General features: G+C 38.5%; 1 protein-coding gene across 3 annotated transcripts in view; it reads left to right on the forward strand.

Moving 5' to 3' along the window:
* gopc (golgi-associated PDZ and coiled-coil motif containing) overlaps positions 1–16,904 on the forward strand; it is a 40,806-nt gene that overhangs the window by 3,769 nt on the left and 20,133 nt on the right. The window contains exons 2-9 of one of the 3 annotated variants that reach the window (XM_083562528.1): positions 3,698–3,862; positions 5,415–5,438; positions 6,704–6,879; positions 7,118–7,283; positions 7,748–7,843; positions 8,209–8,373; positions 8,454–8,622; positions 8,788–9,447. In XM_083562528.1, coding sequence (XP_083418654.1) covers positions 3,698–3,862; positions 5,415–5,438; positions 6,704–6,879; positions 7,118–7,283; positions 7,748–7,843; positions 8,209–8,373; positions 8,454–8,622; positions 8,788–8,906 — 1,080 coding nt within the window. In that variant the 3' untranslated portion in view covers positions 8,907–9,447. Of the gene's footprint in view, positions 1–3,697; positions 3,863–5,414; positions 5,439–6,703; positions 6,880–7,117; positions 7,284–7,747; positions 7,844–8,208; positions 8,374–8,453; positions 8,623–8,787; positions 9,448–16,904 lie in introns of those variants that run through there. The other 2 variants (XM_083562529.1, XM_083562530.1) reach the window with 2 other exon arrangements.

The raw sequence follows: 16,904 nt of genomic DNA on the forward strand, positions 1-16,904 counted from the left end.
TGGTGATGTTTAGACAGAGACCAGGGAATAGTGGCATGGAGATAATTATGGGTTGCGTCAAGTCCTCTTGCTTTTAGGTCTAATCGTTTTGAACAAGAAGTTGTGAACGTTTGGTCACTAACTTCTCTTTCTGACCATTGCATCTTCAGATCAAACTGTATAGATAATAAAGAATGTACAAGATCGTTCTTTATAATTGTAAGTTTGTCTCTAATGAGCGATCCACTGGCGACTGTGGCAAGAAAAAACTTTGAGATGGCATGAAGAAGAAACTTGAAAGGAACCAGACTCGAGGGAACCAGTCCTCATCTTGGTGGCACTGAATGTCCATTTACTGCAGTTCATAGTTGTTGAGGTGTGGTGTAATAGGTGAGGGTGTAATAGGTGCTTAAATATAACTTGTGGTCTTGAGTTATTGTAGCATTAATTACAGTCCAAATCCATCCTCAAAGCTCCAGTGTTGCTCCGTAACTTCCTAAATAACACACTCAGTAACTACCCCTCAGCAGACACACGGCTGCCAGAAGAACCAGGCTTCCCTCCTTATAAAGCTGTCTGCCCCCTTCTGCATACCCGAGCATACTGACTCTAGCGGCTCTCTGAGATTAGCATGAGAAAGAGAGGAAGACTCCTGTCAGCTACTGAAGCTATCATTGTTTGCATGTCTTTGTGATTTTTTCAGATGAATGTCTGTTTCTTAAAATATACAGTGCATCAGAAAATTATTCACATCATTTGACTTATTTATTTATTTATTTATTTATTTGTTTGTTTGTTTTAATTTAAAGAATTTTCCCCCACATTTTGCGTTACAGACTTATTCCAAAATGGATGAAATTCTTCAAACAATACCCCATAAGGACAATGTGAAAAGTTTGTTTGAAATCTTTGTAAATTTATTATAAATAAAAAAAAAACTCACACACATACGATTCCACTGATCGTCCCTGTGATTGAGTTTCTACAACTTGATCGGAGTCCGCCTGTGATAAATTCAGATGATTTGGACATGATTTGGAAAGGCACACACACCTGCCCATTTCCTAAAATACAAAACAAATTGAACACCTCGACACGCGTTAACCAGAAATCAACCTGTTCAGCATGCCAGAATTGAAAAAGGGACAAAGTAGTAAAGCAATCTTTCAAAAAGGGAACTTCAGTTAACAGTATCCGTTATAAAGAGAAATTCGGCAAGTCACAAGATATGAATGCAATGCCGACTCCTATAATGATGCAATTTTAACCACGGAAAATTATTCACAGTATGCTGTTATACACAGTATAACCTTAAAAATGGGGAAACCCCACCTAGTTTCAGAGTAACTACCCATGTAAAGTCAAAGTTTGTAAAGTAAGTCAAAGTTTGTAAAGTAAGTCAAAGTTTGTAAAGTAAGTCAAAGTTTGTAAAGTAAGTCAAAGTTTGTAAAGTAAGTCAAAGTTTGTAAAGTAAGTCAAAGTTTGTAAAGTAAGTCAAAGTAAGTCAAAGTTTGTAAAGTAAGTCAAAGTAAGTCAAAGTAAGTCAAAGTTTGTAAAGTAAGTCAAAGTAAGTAAAGTAAGTCAAAGTAAGTAAAGTAAGTCAAAGTAAGTAAAGTAAGTCAAAGTAAGTCAAAGTTTGTAAAGTAAGTCAAAGTAAGTCAAAGTAAGTCAAAATGTTTTATATAGCAATTTAAATATGATGGATTTGGTGATGGTCTGCCATGTATATAACCCCAGTGTTATAAAACGTAACAAATAACTACAGTAACAAAGTACATTTCCTCATACTTTACACCACTCATTTCTTTTTTATTGTTCAGCTCTTTTGCATCTTTCCACCCTGACGAGCGTATTTCAGTGGTGTATTACATCACTCTCACTGATTCATTCTCACTTTCCACATTTCTTTAAAGGCTTTCTTAAAAATAGCACAACTTCTCCGACTCGGCAGGACGACGTCGTGTTAAATCGTAAGCGTGAAGAGTTATAATTGGCAACTGCCCCAGACATCTTCTCATCCAAACTGTTGTGTCTTCACACTGCTCATTAAGTGTTGGAAGAAGTCCCAGAACAAGGATTAGGGCTAATACTCCAGCATTAAAACACTGGAAAGCATTAAAGCCAAGGAAGTGCGACTAAGCAACTGTTATTCTTACTCTCAAATCGCAAACACTGGATGAAAGATTACTGCGATATTATAAGTAGAAATGGGCTGAAGAGGTGGATGGATGTTGAATGGGAAAAAAAACGGCTGTTTGGATTCGTATCATTTTCAAGGTCTGGACTTCCAGTTTGACCGAATTTCCTTTTTTTATGAATGAAGGCTACTTAAAAATCTTGATCACATAGCAATAACTAGCAATGTTGGAAAATAGTGTATTTATATCTAAAATGCTGTAAAATCCTGTCAGCTTGGTTTGTTTTACACTTAAATTATTGTATAAAATCCACACTTGAGTGCATGGCTGTACAAATGACTTTTGTTATAGTGGCTCTGGATACAGGCATCTGCCAAAGGCTGTAAATGTAAATTTTAACCACCAACATATAAATTCATATTTTATACCCTATTTATCTCTGTAAAGCTGCTTTGGGGCAATGTCCATTGTAGAGCTGTTGATTATTTTAGTAAACGAGTATTCTGCCGATTATTCCAACTAATAATCAGATAAGAAGTGCTTTTTCTTTATTACAGATCAATAATAAATATACAAGAGAAAATAAGACGGGTCTCTTAAAATTAACAAGTATTTTGTTTCTATTTTTAAGAAAAATTTACATTTATATTGCTGAAATCGCAACACTTAAATTTCTGTGTAAATACATTTTGTCAGAAATCAAAATTAATTTTAGATTGGAGAAAAAAAAAAAGGAAACACTTTTTTTTTTTTTTTTTTTTCCCCCCCCCTTTGTTTGAAATGATTATGAAGCCACCTGACATAAATTTTTTTTTCTTTCTCGCAATTCACTTTATTTCTCGCAGATACCATGTCATTCTATTGATTGTAGACAATTTAATGTTGAATGTGTAAAGCCTTCTGGCACTACAGACGGCCTGACGCTGCCCGGTTGGCTAAAAAACTTCAGAATTGCAAAAACTAGAGATATACAATGGAGAATCCTGCACAGAATCATTGCTGTAAATGCTTTTGTCTCAGTTCTGTGTCCAGAGACTGGTCACGAGTGTCCCTTCTGTCTCCAGAGAGAGACAATATTTCACGCTTTTACTCAGTGTCTCAGATTTAAAACCACTTTTTACCCTTTTGCAGACTGTTTTTAGCGCTTTTGACAGATCCTTCTCGGTTCAAACTTTTATCCTGTGGGTAAAATACACTGCAAATGCAAATGCAAGCGGAATGTCAGCTCTTAAACTTTGTCGTGGGTCAGGCAAAGATGAGCATTTACATCAGCCGGAGAAATAAAATTCAACAAAGAGGCAGCATTGATGCAAAATTGGTGACAGCAGCAATGATGAAGTCCAGGATTCTAGTGGACTTTCACTTTTACAAAAAGACATTAAACTTGGTGATGTTTGAGAAAATCTGGTGCAATAAAAATGCAAATAACTTTTTAATCTATTTTTTTAATCTGTTTATTTTAATTTTTTTCTGCGTTGACTTAAATTTAACCTTTTTATCAGTCTTTTTTTTATTTTATTTATTTTTTTTTTTTTTATAAATCAAATCTCTCTCTCTGTTATACCATGTGCTTGCGTCAGGCCCAACTGGTGGATCTAAAGTCGGAGCTGACTGACGTGCAGGCAGAGAAGACGGTGGTGGAGAAGGAGGTTCATGAGCAGCTGCTCCACCTTCACACTCTGCAGCTGCAGCTCCATGCCAAAGCAGGACAGACAGTCGACTCCAGCTCCATTAAAGACAGGATGGTGTGCACCTTCATACATTTTTCACATCTTTATTTGCTTGTCAGTAGGACCTGATTTAGACCTTTTCCAGGATGTACGTAAGAATTCGAGGTGCCTTCGAGACGCCTTTCAGAGAACACCAGTAAACTTTAAAGCAGATATCAAATCCTGTGACTATATCAAAAGCGCAACAGTATAAGAAAATTATTGTTAAATAAAAAGCTGTTTTACATTTTTCACGTATGAGTAAGTAATAGTGTAGTAATCAGGTGGGAAGATTAGCCTTTGTTAGCTCTCTGAAGCAGCACTTTAGTGATATAATGGGTCAAGTGGGCAAACTCAAGACACTAAACAAACTCTGAACAAAAGTTTGCATTCCCTGTAATTGAACGGAAACGGGGTCTTATTTTACAGCCACAAATAAATAAAGGTCGACCGATTTTTACCGATGGATATTTTTTCCGATAACTGATTAATCAATGAAATAGTTTTTTAAATAAAAAAACAACCCAAAACTGGATGTCAAATGGTACTGAACTTTATAACAAAAAAATATTTAATTAAAAATGTTCATTATTAATTATTAAACATGATTATGTAACGAATAGTTATAAATAATAACGATAATAAGCACTCTCCGTGCAGCACGCACTCTCCTGTGTAATCACGAACAGCTTGTAGTGTCAGTAATTCGCCCCTAGAGGCCGCTCTCGTAATCATGTTGGACCTTCTCAGACGCTACCGGTGAAAACTATACGTATGGATTTTTACCTGTAGCCAATAGTTCCAGCAAAAACGGTCAACCTGTACAAAAATACATGTGCGAAAAAGTTTTAGCACTTTGATTATAGTGGCTATAAACAGTCTTTCTTGCGACCTGTAACAACCCGTTCATACTCTATTTAATAGGATGCAATACCCAAGGTGCACCTTCTGTAGGTTAACGGAAATCGGGAATCTCTATTATACAGTGTATCTACAAGATACAAAAAGATTTCTTTTAGAATACATACTTCCAAAAAACGCACAAAAAATCGTCTAAAAAGACAAATTTAGCATCGTGTTCCCGAAACACGACGTAATGAAGCTATGTGAACATTAAATCAAGCCTATGGTAATGTAAAAGCTTGTGAAATGTGATCTACTGATACTAAAGAGCTCGAGATCTGATTATAATCCCAACATCTGGATGCGGTGGAGGATGGATGGGGTAGCATGAGATTCGTAATGCAGATGTAAATAGAATAATAATGTACAGAGACACAAATAGCAGTTTTGTTCACAGGGCATGCAAACTTGTCATCATTTTGATTTGTAGCGTTCAGTCCTGCGATTTCCACTAATACTCTGAAACTTGGATCGGTCACGGGTTAGTCATTTCACCTGTATGTGTTTGCTGCTAATCCTCTCTGAGGTCTGATCTTAACTGCTCTTCTGTCTCTGTTCTGTCTCACTGAGCTGAGCATATGGAGAAACCCTGAGCCATTACTACAGGTCTGCTTTTACCTCCCTGATCCTGAAATCACTGCCTTTCTAACCTTTGACCTTCTGTGTTTCTCTCCTTGGCCCTAAGCCTGTTGCCTCCGTCGAGGAGATGGTAAGTGCTCTGTTATGAATATTTTTTTTTTTGTTTTGTTTTTTTTTCTTTGCCTGTGTCTCTCTCTTTCGCTTTGTGTCCTGTCTGTCCTTGTGGACGTGTCTAACCGATGTTCTGTACATGATGGTGAACAGTCGTGCTCTCCATCATGTATTATCTGTCGCGGCTGATCCTTTTAGTTCTGCCTGTTTCTGAATTTGCAGTATTTTATTATCACATTCTGAGCAGCGTAAAGACGGATATGGGCAATTTCAAGAAAGAAAGAAAGAAAGCAAGAAAGCAAGCAAGCAAGCAGGGGAAAGAAAGAGAGAGAGAAAGAAAGAGAGAGAGAAAGAAAGAGAGAGAGAAAGAAAGAAAGAAAGAAAGAAAGAAAGAAAGAAAGAAAGAAAGAAAGAAAGAAAGAAAGAAAGAAAGAAAGAAAGAAAGAGAAAGAAAGCGGGGAAAGAAAGAGAAAGAAAAAGAAAAAAAAGAAAGAAAGAAAGAAAGAAAGAAAGCAGGGGAAAGAGAAAGAAAGAAAGAGAGGGAAAGAAAGAAAGAAAGAAAGAGAAAGAAAGAAAGCAGGAGAGAGAAAGAAAGAGAGGGAAAGAAAGAAAGAAAGAAAGCAGGAGAGAGAAAGAAAGAGAGGGAAAGAGAAAGAAAGAAAGAAAGAAAGAAAGAAAGGGGAAAAAAAAAAGGGGGGAAGAAAGAAAGTGTAAAGAATGAAAGAAAGAAAAAAAGAAAGCAGGGTAAAAGAAAGAAAGTGTAAAGAATGAAAGAAAGAAAAAAAGAAAGAAAGAAAGCAAGCAAGCAAGCAGGGGAAAGAAAAAAAGAAAGAAAGAAAGAAAGAAAGAAAGAAAGAAAGAAAGAAAAAGGGGAAAGAAAGGGGAAAGAAAGAAAGAAAGTGTAAAGAATGAAAGAGAGAAAAAAAGAAAGCAGGGTAAAGAAAGAAAGAAAGTGTAAAGAAAGAAAGAAAGACTGGAGAAATTGCCCATTTCCGTCTTAAATGTTTCAGAAAGGTGCTGCCCTCCTGCTTATTAGGTTATAATTTGTAATGGACATGTTGTTATGAAAGCCATTTCTGTAGACTGTAGTGTTGTTATTGTGTGTCTGTCGTGTCACAGTTTGCTTAGATTAGTTGTAGTCGATGTGTGTAAGAGTCTGTGCTTGTGTGTGTGTGTGTGTGTGTGTGTGTGTGTGTATACGTGTTGTGTATTTTACACTTTAGACCGTATACACACAAATAGTAGAGCATGTGTAACTTATCTTCCCGTGTATGCGGTGATCAGGAAAAGGAACTGGAGGCGAGTAAGAGGGAGAAGGTGAAGGAGGTGAAGCTGGAAGCCGAGGTGAGGATGCTAAAGAAAGAGAACGAGGCCCTCCGCAGGCACATCGCAGTACTGCAGGCTGAGGTGTACGGCGCACGGCTGGCGGCCAAATACCTGGACAAGGAGCTCGCTGGGAGGTACGAGAAAGCGAAACGCAGCATCAACGTTACAGTGATGCTCGGTTGCCAGATTAGCAAAAAATTAATCTACGTGTTTGTCTAAAGACAATAATATTGCACTATTTACATCTTGAATTGTTTAACATAATGGATAGTCCAAGATTTGAATTAATTTGAGTTGAGGAAAGTTTTTGAGTAATCAGTGTGATACAATGTGTGGAGAAACGCATGTTGAGTTGTCTCTTCTGCCTTCCAGGGTCCAGCAGATTCAGTTATTAGGTCGAGACATGAAGGGCCCAGCTCACGATAAACTGTGGAACCAGTTGGAAGCAGAGATTCATTTGCATCGCCACAAAACAGTCATCCGGGCCTGCAGAGGGCGCAACGACCCGAAGAAGCCCTTGCCATCACCAGCAGGACATGTAAGAACTAACTTCTTTTTTTCTTTTCGGATCTTCCTCTGTGGGGATCGTTAAGAGCACCAAATTCCTTGGTGTTCATCTAGCGGAGAACTTCACCTATGTGTTACTGGACACTTACTTTAGTCCTGAGCTCTGTGTTCTGTTATGTAGCTTTATGTTGGGAATGTAGCTCTGTGTTGTTTTAGCACCAGAACACTGATTAGGTTAAAAATGACAATAAAAGTTTTATAAAGAGATTCACAAAGCCCTTTTTGAAAGCCTCTGCTTTATTCTGGGTGTCTGAAAATTTCAAAAAGTAGCTATTTTGTGTTTAGTATTTATTTTGCTATCAATGTTTTCCTTAAAGGAGAAAACAAGGCATTAACACTGAATGAAAGGGTGGAAATTTTTCATTCTTGGCAACCTTTAGGACCCCTTTTTTTTCATCGTTTGCGGTGATTTATAACCGTGATATCTTTCATCAGGATCCCGACTCTCTGAAGAAGACTCAAGGAGTTGGTCCAATCCGCAAAGTACTTCTCTCTAAAGAGGACCACGAGGGGCTTGGGATCTCGATCACAGTGAGTTCTAGCTTGAGCTTACGTATCTTCTATGTTGTGTCTATAATTCAAATTGATCAGAATAAAGCTGCTGCACTTTGCGTATGAACGTTTACGCTAGAGGTCGACCGATTCAACCGTTTTCTCAGTTAATCGCAACCGATAGACAAAGTCGGCAAAAATTCACACAGACAGTTTTTCCGGGTTGCATCTGCATTAGAGGGGTGTCTGAAGGTCTGCTGTTGTTATACAGTATGAGAGCGGCCTCTACAGGTGAATCACTGATGCGCATTAACTGAAGTTGGCAGATAAAAAGAAAATGAACTAAATAAAAAAATTTTTTAAGTAAATGTTGAAATTACATTCGTGTGCTTCTGATCTTCCAGGGGGGTAAAGAGCATGGCGTTCCCATCCTGATCTCGGAGATCCACCCGGCCCAGCCTGCAGAGCGATGCGGAGGGCTGCACGTGGGAGATGCCATATTAGCCGTCAACAACATCAACTTGAGGGACGCCAAGCACAAGGAGGCGGTGACCATCCTCTCCCAGCAGGTTATTGCCTCTGCTGTGATTTGTAAGAATCAGCGTTACACGTACAGCAGCTCAGGGACTGTTTTATTGTTATCCTACAGAGGGGCGAGATCGAGTTCGAGGTGGTGTACGTGGCGCCGGAGGTGGACTCGGATGACGAGAACGTGGAGTACGAGGACGAGAGCGGGCATCGCTATCGGCTCTATCTGGACGAGCTGGAGGAGGCCGGTAGCCATGGAAATGGACATGCTGATTCGGCGTCGCTGCAAGGCAAGAACAATATAATGTAATATATTATCAGATTCAAGTGTCATGGAGATTCAATAACTGGGATCTCTATCTGGTATATCTCCAAATGTATCTACCAAGTCTTTACCACACGTCTCTGCTTTGTACAGGTGTCTTTTAAACTTGTGTCTTTTCTTTTGTTTGCAGTTGTGGAGAAGCATCTGATGGCAGATGTAGCCGAGAACGGAGACACGGGCATCTCCAGCGAGAGCCCTTCTGAGGAGACGCCCTCTAAGACGGCCGAGTCTCTTCAAAACTCCTCATGAAGAGCCGGGCGGGCCGAAGGAACTCCGGTCCCCCACGTCACAGGGGGAAAAACAAAGACCCTGTATGATAGCTGTAATATACCAAGAAGTGTGTTTTGTACCGTATGGACATGACACCGATTCAGAGTCCACTGGAGACCACACCGAGAAGAAACAAAGCGAGAACGGCTTTTCACAACGGGAGTCGTATCCAGGGGCGATGCCTTCTGAGTTATTGTTTGTGGTCAGAAAAAATGGCTGCGTGTGGTGTGTATTTACAGAGAAACAGCTCCAGTTTCATGGGATAATGTGACGGGTGTATATTTCTTATTCTTTTTTTCTTTTTTCTTTTTTTTTTATTATATATATCCTTTGTGTGCGGTTACTGATCCCCCCCCAAGCAGGTGAATTAGACCTGAGCTCTAACGCTGTACTGGGGTATTAATAAAAATAATCTAATCTCTTCTTTCTGTAAATGAATCGGATATAACATTGGAGGTTAGCATATGGCATCTAATCATGGTTGTGTGTAAGGGTCAATCCATCTCAAATCGCTAGATCTAAGCATCTCAGATTTGCTTTGTATTTTCTAGGAAATAATGTCATTCTCGAAAGAAATATTGGGCAAAGATTCAGGCTTAGTATCAGCATTTTGTTTCGAGATGTAGAAGAAAAAAAGGGGGACATGGCCCTGTAAAATCCAGTGCTACATTTAAGGTCCATATGTTTTAAATAATTTATGCATAATATTCATGGCCTGTAGTGTAATATTTGAACTTCTAAAACAGAAGGTCCAAGGATGAATATTTGCAAGATTCAATCTTTCAAAGATTTAAATTTCCTCCATCCAGCCTGAAAAGTCCGAGGGGAACTTGAAGAGCTTTTACAAGACCAAGCCCCCTTTTAAAGCATCTATATCTCTACGATCAAAAATCGACGATTATTCGGGGGGCTTCTGGTGATTTCATGATGATTTTCCTGTTTTGTACATGACATTTTTAGCGTCTTTCTGGTGTCGTTTCCACTTGTGGAAGGGTTGGGTGTAATGTTATGATTCAGATCATCTGAGGGATTTGTGAAATGTATTTACTTTATTATCCAGGGTAAGAGGGATTTGTCCTAGTGAGTGAGTATGCACTTAAATTCATTTCCAAGGAAAAGGGAAATAGACCTGACTTTGCAGTGAAGCCTGCCTCGTTTATTGTCATCGGATATACATGTTTGCCCAAACCACAGCCGTTCCTGCACATCAGCGTGCTCTGATTGGACACTAAAACACAGACTAAGGCAGAGTGTGATATCTGACCGATGTAGCTACAGTGCAACTATTGAATGTGTGTATTTTGAAAAAGGGACAGGTTAGAAATCGAAAATACCTGCTGCAGAAATTGAGAGAGAAAGTGTAAATTAATAGTAAGAATCTAAGATTTCTCATGACATAAATATTATTCCTGAATTTATAACATTTTACTTATTATATACACATGAAAACGTAATTTCACACAGATCTTTTTAAAATGTTACTGATTTTACCAGAAGGTTTCCACCAGATCAGCGTGTTTGCTGCTATAACATGAATGGAAATATATATATTTACACACGCACTATATTTCCAAAAGTATTAGGTCACCTGGTCATTAGTACAGTATGTGATTTTTGCGCATTGCATTCCACATTTACGTTTACTTATAATTCCCTCCACTCTTCTGGGAAGATGTTCCACTAGATTTTGGAGTGTGCTTATGGATATTTGTGTTCATCAGCCACAAGGGTGTTTATGACAGTCAGGTACTGATGTAGGTGAGGAGACCTGGGGTGCAGTCAGTTTTCACATTCATCCCAAAGAGATCAGTAGGGATGAGATCAGACCCCAATATTAGAACATTCAAGATCTTGTTCTACAAAGCATGTAAACCAGATCTTCATGGAGCTCACTTTGTGCACAGCGGCATCGCCATGCTGGAACAGGTTTGGCTTCCAAGTTCAAGTGAACGCAAACTTTTATTAAAGCGCATCTAAAGACGTCCAGATTTGTGGTAAGGGTTTGGAAAAGAACCACATATAGCAGGAACGGTCAGGTGACCCAATACTTTTGGAAATAGTGTGTGTGTGTGTGTGTGTGTAAAAAATATATACAAAGATTTGTGAGGGGGACAACTTCGAGATTTATTTCCAAAATTGTGTTAGCTGTTGATGCGTCCTGCGTCTCAAATCACATACTTTTCACCTCCGTACAAATGTAGAAAATATTGAAGTATTTCGGTGTGTATGTGGTTTAAGACGCAGCTCAGGTCTTGTTTAACCAGCTGGAGTGTTTAAGCCAAACGATGGGAGAATATAAATCCTGGGCCATTTCTATATAACACACGAGTTATCAAGGCAAAGGCTCTGATTATGCGTGTTATAAAGTGGAAAAAGAGTAGGGATTGAACAATCGAGCTCGCCAGGTGCTTTTAGGAACAATCTTAACACAGAACGTCTATGGAAATGTTTCCCAGTCATAGCGAATATTAACATTTACCTCAGATGTGTTGAAAAATGACCCAAAAAAAGACTTTGTGTTATACTTAGAGCTCCTAGAACACATTTTACACATCCCAATGTACATTTCAAATGAGGATCGAATATTCAGAGTTTTCAATTGATAAAATGTGAATAATGTGAGAATTTTACATTATTTACTTCATTTATTGTTGCTGCTTCTCTCAGCAGTTTAATTAGCGATCAACACTAAATATAAATATCATTTCTGCAATGAAAACTTTTTTTTTTGTTTGTTTTTTTTTGTTTTGGTTTTTTATACTACCAACACATCTGAGGTACATGTTGATATTATTTACAGCTTCGTCACGTTTTCTCGAACATTCTGCATTTACGTTTTACTTTTAAAAGATTTGTTAGGTACTAGCTAGCTAAATCAATCTCCTCAACCATTAGCTAGCTTAGCGTACGCTGAGGTGGGGTTGCCTAGCGTTAGTGCTCTTTCAATTCCTGAAAAACAATAAAAACAGGAATATTGAAGGATATAGGAAGGTTCTGAATGGAATCAGAAGTTGATATGAAACAGCTTGGGCTTACAATTGATCACGTTTTGCTTCTTCGAGAAACTACTTCCTGAGAAATATGTGCAATATATGTATGGGTGAGACTTGAGGTGAACAGTTTGTTCTTCACCTAGCGATTATGTACATTTGCTGTTATAGGAAATATATAACAGCAAAAAAAGAAATGTCAGACTAATACTTTTATTACTTTTTCCTTTAACCTCATACTTTTTTTTTTTCTGTAGCATAGATTTTTCCTCACAAAACATCACTGGTATCTTCTACTTCCATTATTCCACCTCATCATGATGTCCTTGATCCTCTCTTGAAGCTAATAACGGGGGAAAAAAACAACACAACCAAACTCTGGCCTTTGACTCAGAGAGCTATGGGGTTTGTGTGTGTGTGTGTGTGTGTGTGTGTGTGTGTGTGTGTGTGTGTGTGTGTGTGTGTGTGTGTGTGTGTGTGTCGCAGTAAAATATTAACAAACCTAATTTATTACGCAGATGATTACTCCATTAATCCTTATTTTAGAAATCGCTACAACAGTATTTTACCTGCTTTCTCTTCTGAGGCATTTATTTTTTCCACAGATGGGAATTCCCTAGACCCTAAAAAAAAAAAAACAAGGAGGCAATTTGTCATCTTGTGGACATTATGGATCGTGTTTTCTGTGACTGATGTATTTTGTAAGACTTCGATCACAGTCACTGCATGCCACAGGAAACACCAACAAAGCCAAAATCATGGATCCTGGGTTTTAAATTCACCTGTTCCTTATATGGTTTCCTGGTGATTGTTAACTTGCTGTTTTTCACATAATATGTACTTCTTCTGCAAACTAGGCATGTGCCGATAATCAGTTGCCCGATACATAATGATAATTAACTCAGATGGTGTTGCAGATACTGTAGATTATCCATAGTACCTAGGAAACTGTGTAAAAGAAAACAAAGGGTTTCCCTTTTCTTTTTTTTGCAAATTCGCATGAAGGAAATCTTTTAACTGTATTAAAGAATAAAACAAATTGAAAAGACTTCATATCGGTACATGTCTACTGCAACCTGAAAGGTTTGGTATAATTGTCATATCGGTATTTATTGCATAACAAATATTGGAATAAACTTATTTGCTTATTTCAGCTTGGCTTCGGCTCTGCTAGTGTACAATGCTTTTGAAGGAATACTCCAGAGTTTTAAGACTTCCTGAATGGATGGATTGATTGATTCCAAAGGGAAATTGTATTGTTGTAGCAGCCATTTTTACAGACCTACAGCAAAGGTACAAGCAACAAGAGGTAAAAGAATATTAGAACAAGGTTATATTTAAAGATCACGATAAGAAAGATGGTAAAATTATCTAAAAATTATTTTACAAAATTTCTTTCCTCATGAAAGTCTGAGGGCAGTTGAACTTGGCCTATTTCCGTTTCTAAAACCCTGTTTCCAGATGGAGCTCTTTTCAATTGGAAACCACTCACTGCTGCTGAGGATGGTTCTACATGATGATCATGCAGATGCATGAGATTACAGTGGAAGGTGAAACTCAAGAACCATGAAGATGGATTTGGACCGTAATTCATGTAAACAGATTTGGCTCAGGGCTGCAATTCCCAGTAACAGTTTTGCACTCAAGTCTCAATCAGTAAACAGCTGGTGATGACCAACAATAACAGTAACAATATATCCATAAAGAACAGTATATTCTAGATTATCTTCATATCTATATATAATTTGTATATACATTCCATATTGTAATATTGAACACATTCTCTACACACATCTGTTCTAATCTATTTTTACACACATACCGGTGCATCTTAATACATTCGAACATCATTAAAAAGTTGATTTATTTTTTTATTCAATACAAAAAGTAAACTTGTATTTTATACAGATTCATCACACACACACACACACACACACACACACACACACACACACTGATTTATTTCAAGTGTTTATTTCTTTTTATTTTGATTATTCCGGCTCACATTTAACAAAAACCCACCAATTCACTCTCTCAAAACATTAGAATACTTGTGAACTCCATGGAGAATCAATAATTCACAAAAATCTTTTGTGAATTATTGACCTTCTGGAAAATATTTTCATTTACTGTGTATGTACTCAATACTTGGTAGAGGTTCCTTTTGCTTTAATTACTGCCTCAGTGCCTCAAAACTGGTGAGTTGGTTTGGAAGCCCAGGTTTCTTTGACAGTGGCCTTCAGCTCATCTGCATTTTTTGGTCTCTTGTTTTTAATTTTCCTCTTGACAATACATTATAGATTCTCCATGGAGTTCAGATTTGGTGAACTTGATGATTTTGGCAGTGTGGGCAGGTTCCAAATCCTTCTGGAAAATGAAATCAGCATCTCCATAAAGCTGGTCAGCAGAGGGAAGCATGAAGTGCTCTAAAACTTCCTGGTAGACAGCTGTGCTGACCTTGGACTTGATAAAAAAAAACAGTGGACCAACACCAGCAGATGACATGACTCCCCAAACCACCAATGACTGTGCAAACTTTACACTGGACCTCAAGAAACTTGGATTCTGTGCCTTTCTGCTCTTCTTCCAGACTCTGGGACCTTGATTTCCAAATAAAATGCAAAAATATTTTTCCTTTAATCTGAAAAGACGACTTTGGCCCACTGAGCAACAGACCAGTCCTGTTTGTCCTTTGCCCAGGTAAGACACCTCTGATGTTGTCTCTGGTTCAGGAGCTGCTCAACACAAGGAATGCGTCACTTGTATCCCATGGAGGCTCTTGAAGCACTGACTCCAGCTGCAGTCCACTCTTTATGAATCTCCCCAAATTCTTGAATGGGCTTCGCGTCACCTTTTTCTACCACATTTTTTCCTTCTATTTAACTTTCCATTAATGTGCTTTGATACTGCACTCTGTGAACTGCAGCTTCTTTAGCAATGACCATTTGTGTCTCACCCTCCATGTGCACGGTGTCAATGATCGTCTTCTGAACAACTGTCAAGTCAGCAGTTTTCCCCCATGATTGTGGAGCCTGAACCAGACTGAGACGCAGTTTAAAGGCTCAGGAAACCTTTGCAGGTGTTTGGATTTAATGAGATGATTAGAGTGCGACACCATCAGTCTCCAATATTGAACTTTTTCACAATATTCTTATTTTTCTGAGATACTTAATTTTGGGTTCTCATTAGCTGTAAGCCAAAATTATTAACATATAAAGAAATCTATCCATCTATCCATCTATCCATCCATCCATCCATCCATCCATCTATCCATCTATCTATCTATCTATCTATCTATCTATCTATCTATCTATCTATCTATCTATCTATCTATCTATCTATCTATCCTCCCCTTCTCCCATCCATCCATCCATCTATCCATAATTGCCTACAATATAATTAATGGACATTCTGCGTCCCTCCTGAATCTGGTTCCTTTCAAGGTTTCATCCTCATACCATCTCGCTCATTAGAGATAAAAGAATAGGGACTGCAGTGTAAACAATGAAAAGTGTTTGGATGAGACACAAGTCTGATCAAGTCTTGTCTCCATCCTTGTGTGAGTAAAGTTTGCAAGTTCTTGTATTTCAGTGGTGTGATTCCAACCTCTGATGGGTTTTCCATCTGGTCCCATGTGTCTCCTGCCTTGTCTTTTGTACTTCAGGAACCCCTCATGCCCCAATGTGCAGGATAAGCGGTATAGGAAATGAAAGGATAGATGGATATGCCACCAGATCAAAAAATAAGATATAAGTAACCACCTTTCCTTCTTCTATAAAAAGGTCCTTTGACTAAATAGAGGAATTGTGTAGATTTATTTCCATAAAACTTTGACTGAAAAACTTGTGACATTAAATAAAAATCAGGTTGGAAAACACTGGAATTTTCCTTCAATAAGACACGCATGTTGTTCAGACACCAGGGGGCGATGTGATACTGAAATCCACTCGTGAGTACGTGTACGCATGCGTGCAAATAGTTCGAGTCTGTGTGATGGCATTTAGTACTACCATGTTGCCAGAAAATGCTATTATAAGCCAATTATTGTATATTATGATTGATGTGAATCTTTGTAAATACTCCAGCTCAGTTAAGTCTCATTATATTACACAACTGATCTGTTGAAACACACGCAGAGAACCCGTTGAGTCGATCCCCCCACTATCCCACTCTGCATGAAGAGACATGTCTGGACATATTTGGTGAAGCAGAAAAGCGCAGAGCTCTGAAAATAAGAGAAGCTTCTTGCATGCTTTCTTGTTCAACATGCCACGTTCACACGTCGGCGGAACGTCCAGGGGCGCCGTGCAGAAAATGTTGCCTACACCCTGGTGTGAAAAGGCCTACACACAAACACATACCAAAGTCTGCCCTAAGAATCAAATCACTAATCATCTAAGCCTTTAGTCTTAATGATAACCTGCAATAGTGTGACGTGGTGCATGGAGCTACTTCACTTCAAATGCTGTCCAGGTGCAGGAAGTAAGGAAATTCTGTAAAGCTGCTTTGAGACAATGTCTGTTGTGAAAAGCGCTATAGACATAAACTTGACTTGAATACAAACTTTAAGCTGATGCATATCAATGATATCCTGGTTCTGAAATAGCCAGCGATCAGGCATAACATTATGACCACCTGCGTAATATTGTGTTGGTCCCCCTTTTACTGCAAAAACAGTCCTGACTCTCATCGAGCATTAACTTTTTTGAGCAATTTGAGCTACAGGAGCTCGTATGTTGGATCAGACCAGACTTCAAACACCCTCATTTCACCACTGTTCCTCCCTTGAAGCACTTTTGATAGATTCTGACCACTGCAGACCAGGAACATATCACAAGAGCTGTAGTTTTGGAGATGCTCTGACCCAGACGTCTAGACGCTCGCCTATTTTTCCTGCTTCAAACACGTCAACTTTAAGGACAAAATGTTCACCTGCTGCCTACTAAATAGATCCACCCGCTAACAGCTGCCACAATGAAGAGATCAT

This window comes from Silurus aristotelis, assembly GCF_946808225.1.
Source record: "Silurus aristotelis genome assembly, chromosome: 15".
NCBI lineage: Eukaryota > Metazoa > Chordata > Actinopteri > Siluriformes > Siluridae > Silurus > Silurus aristotelis.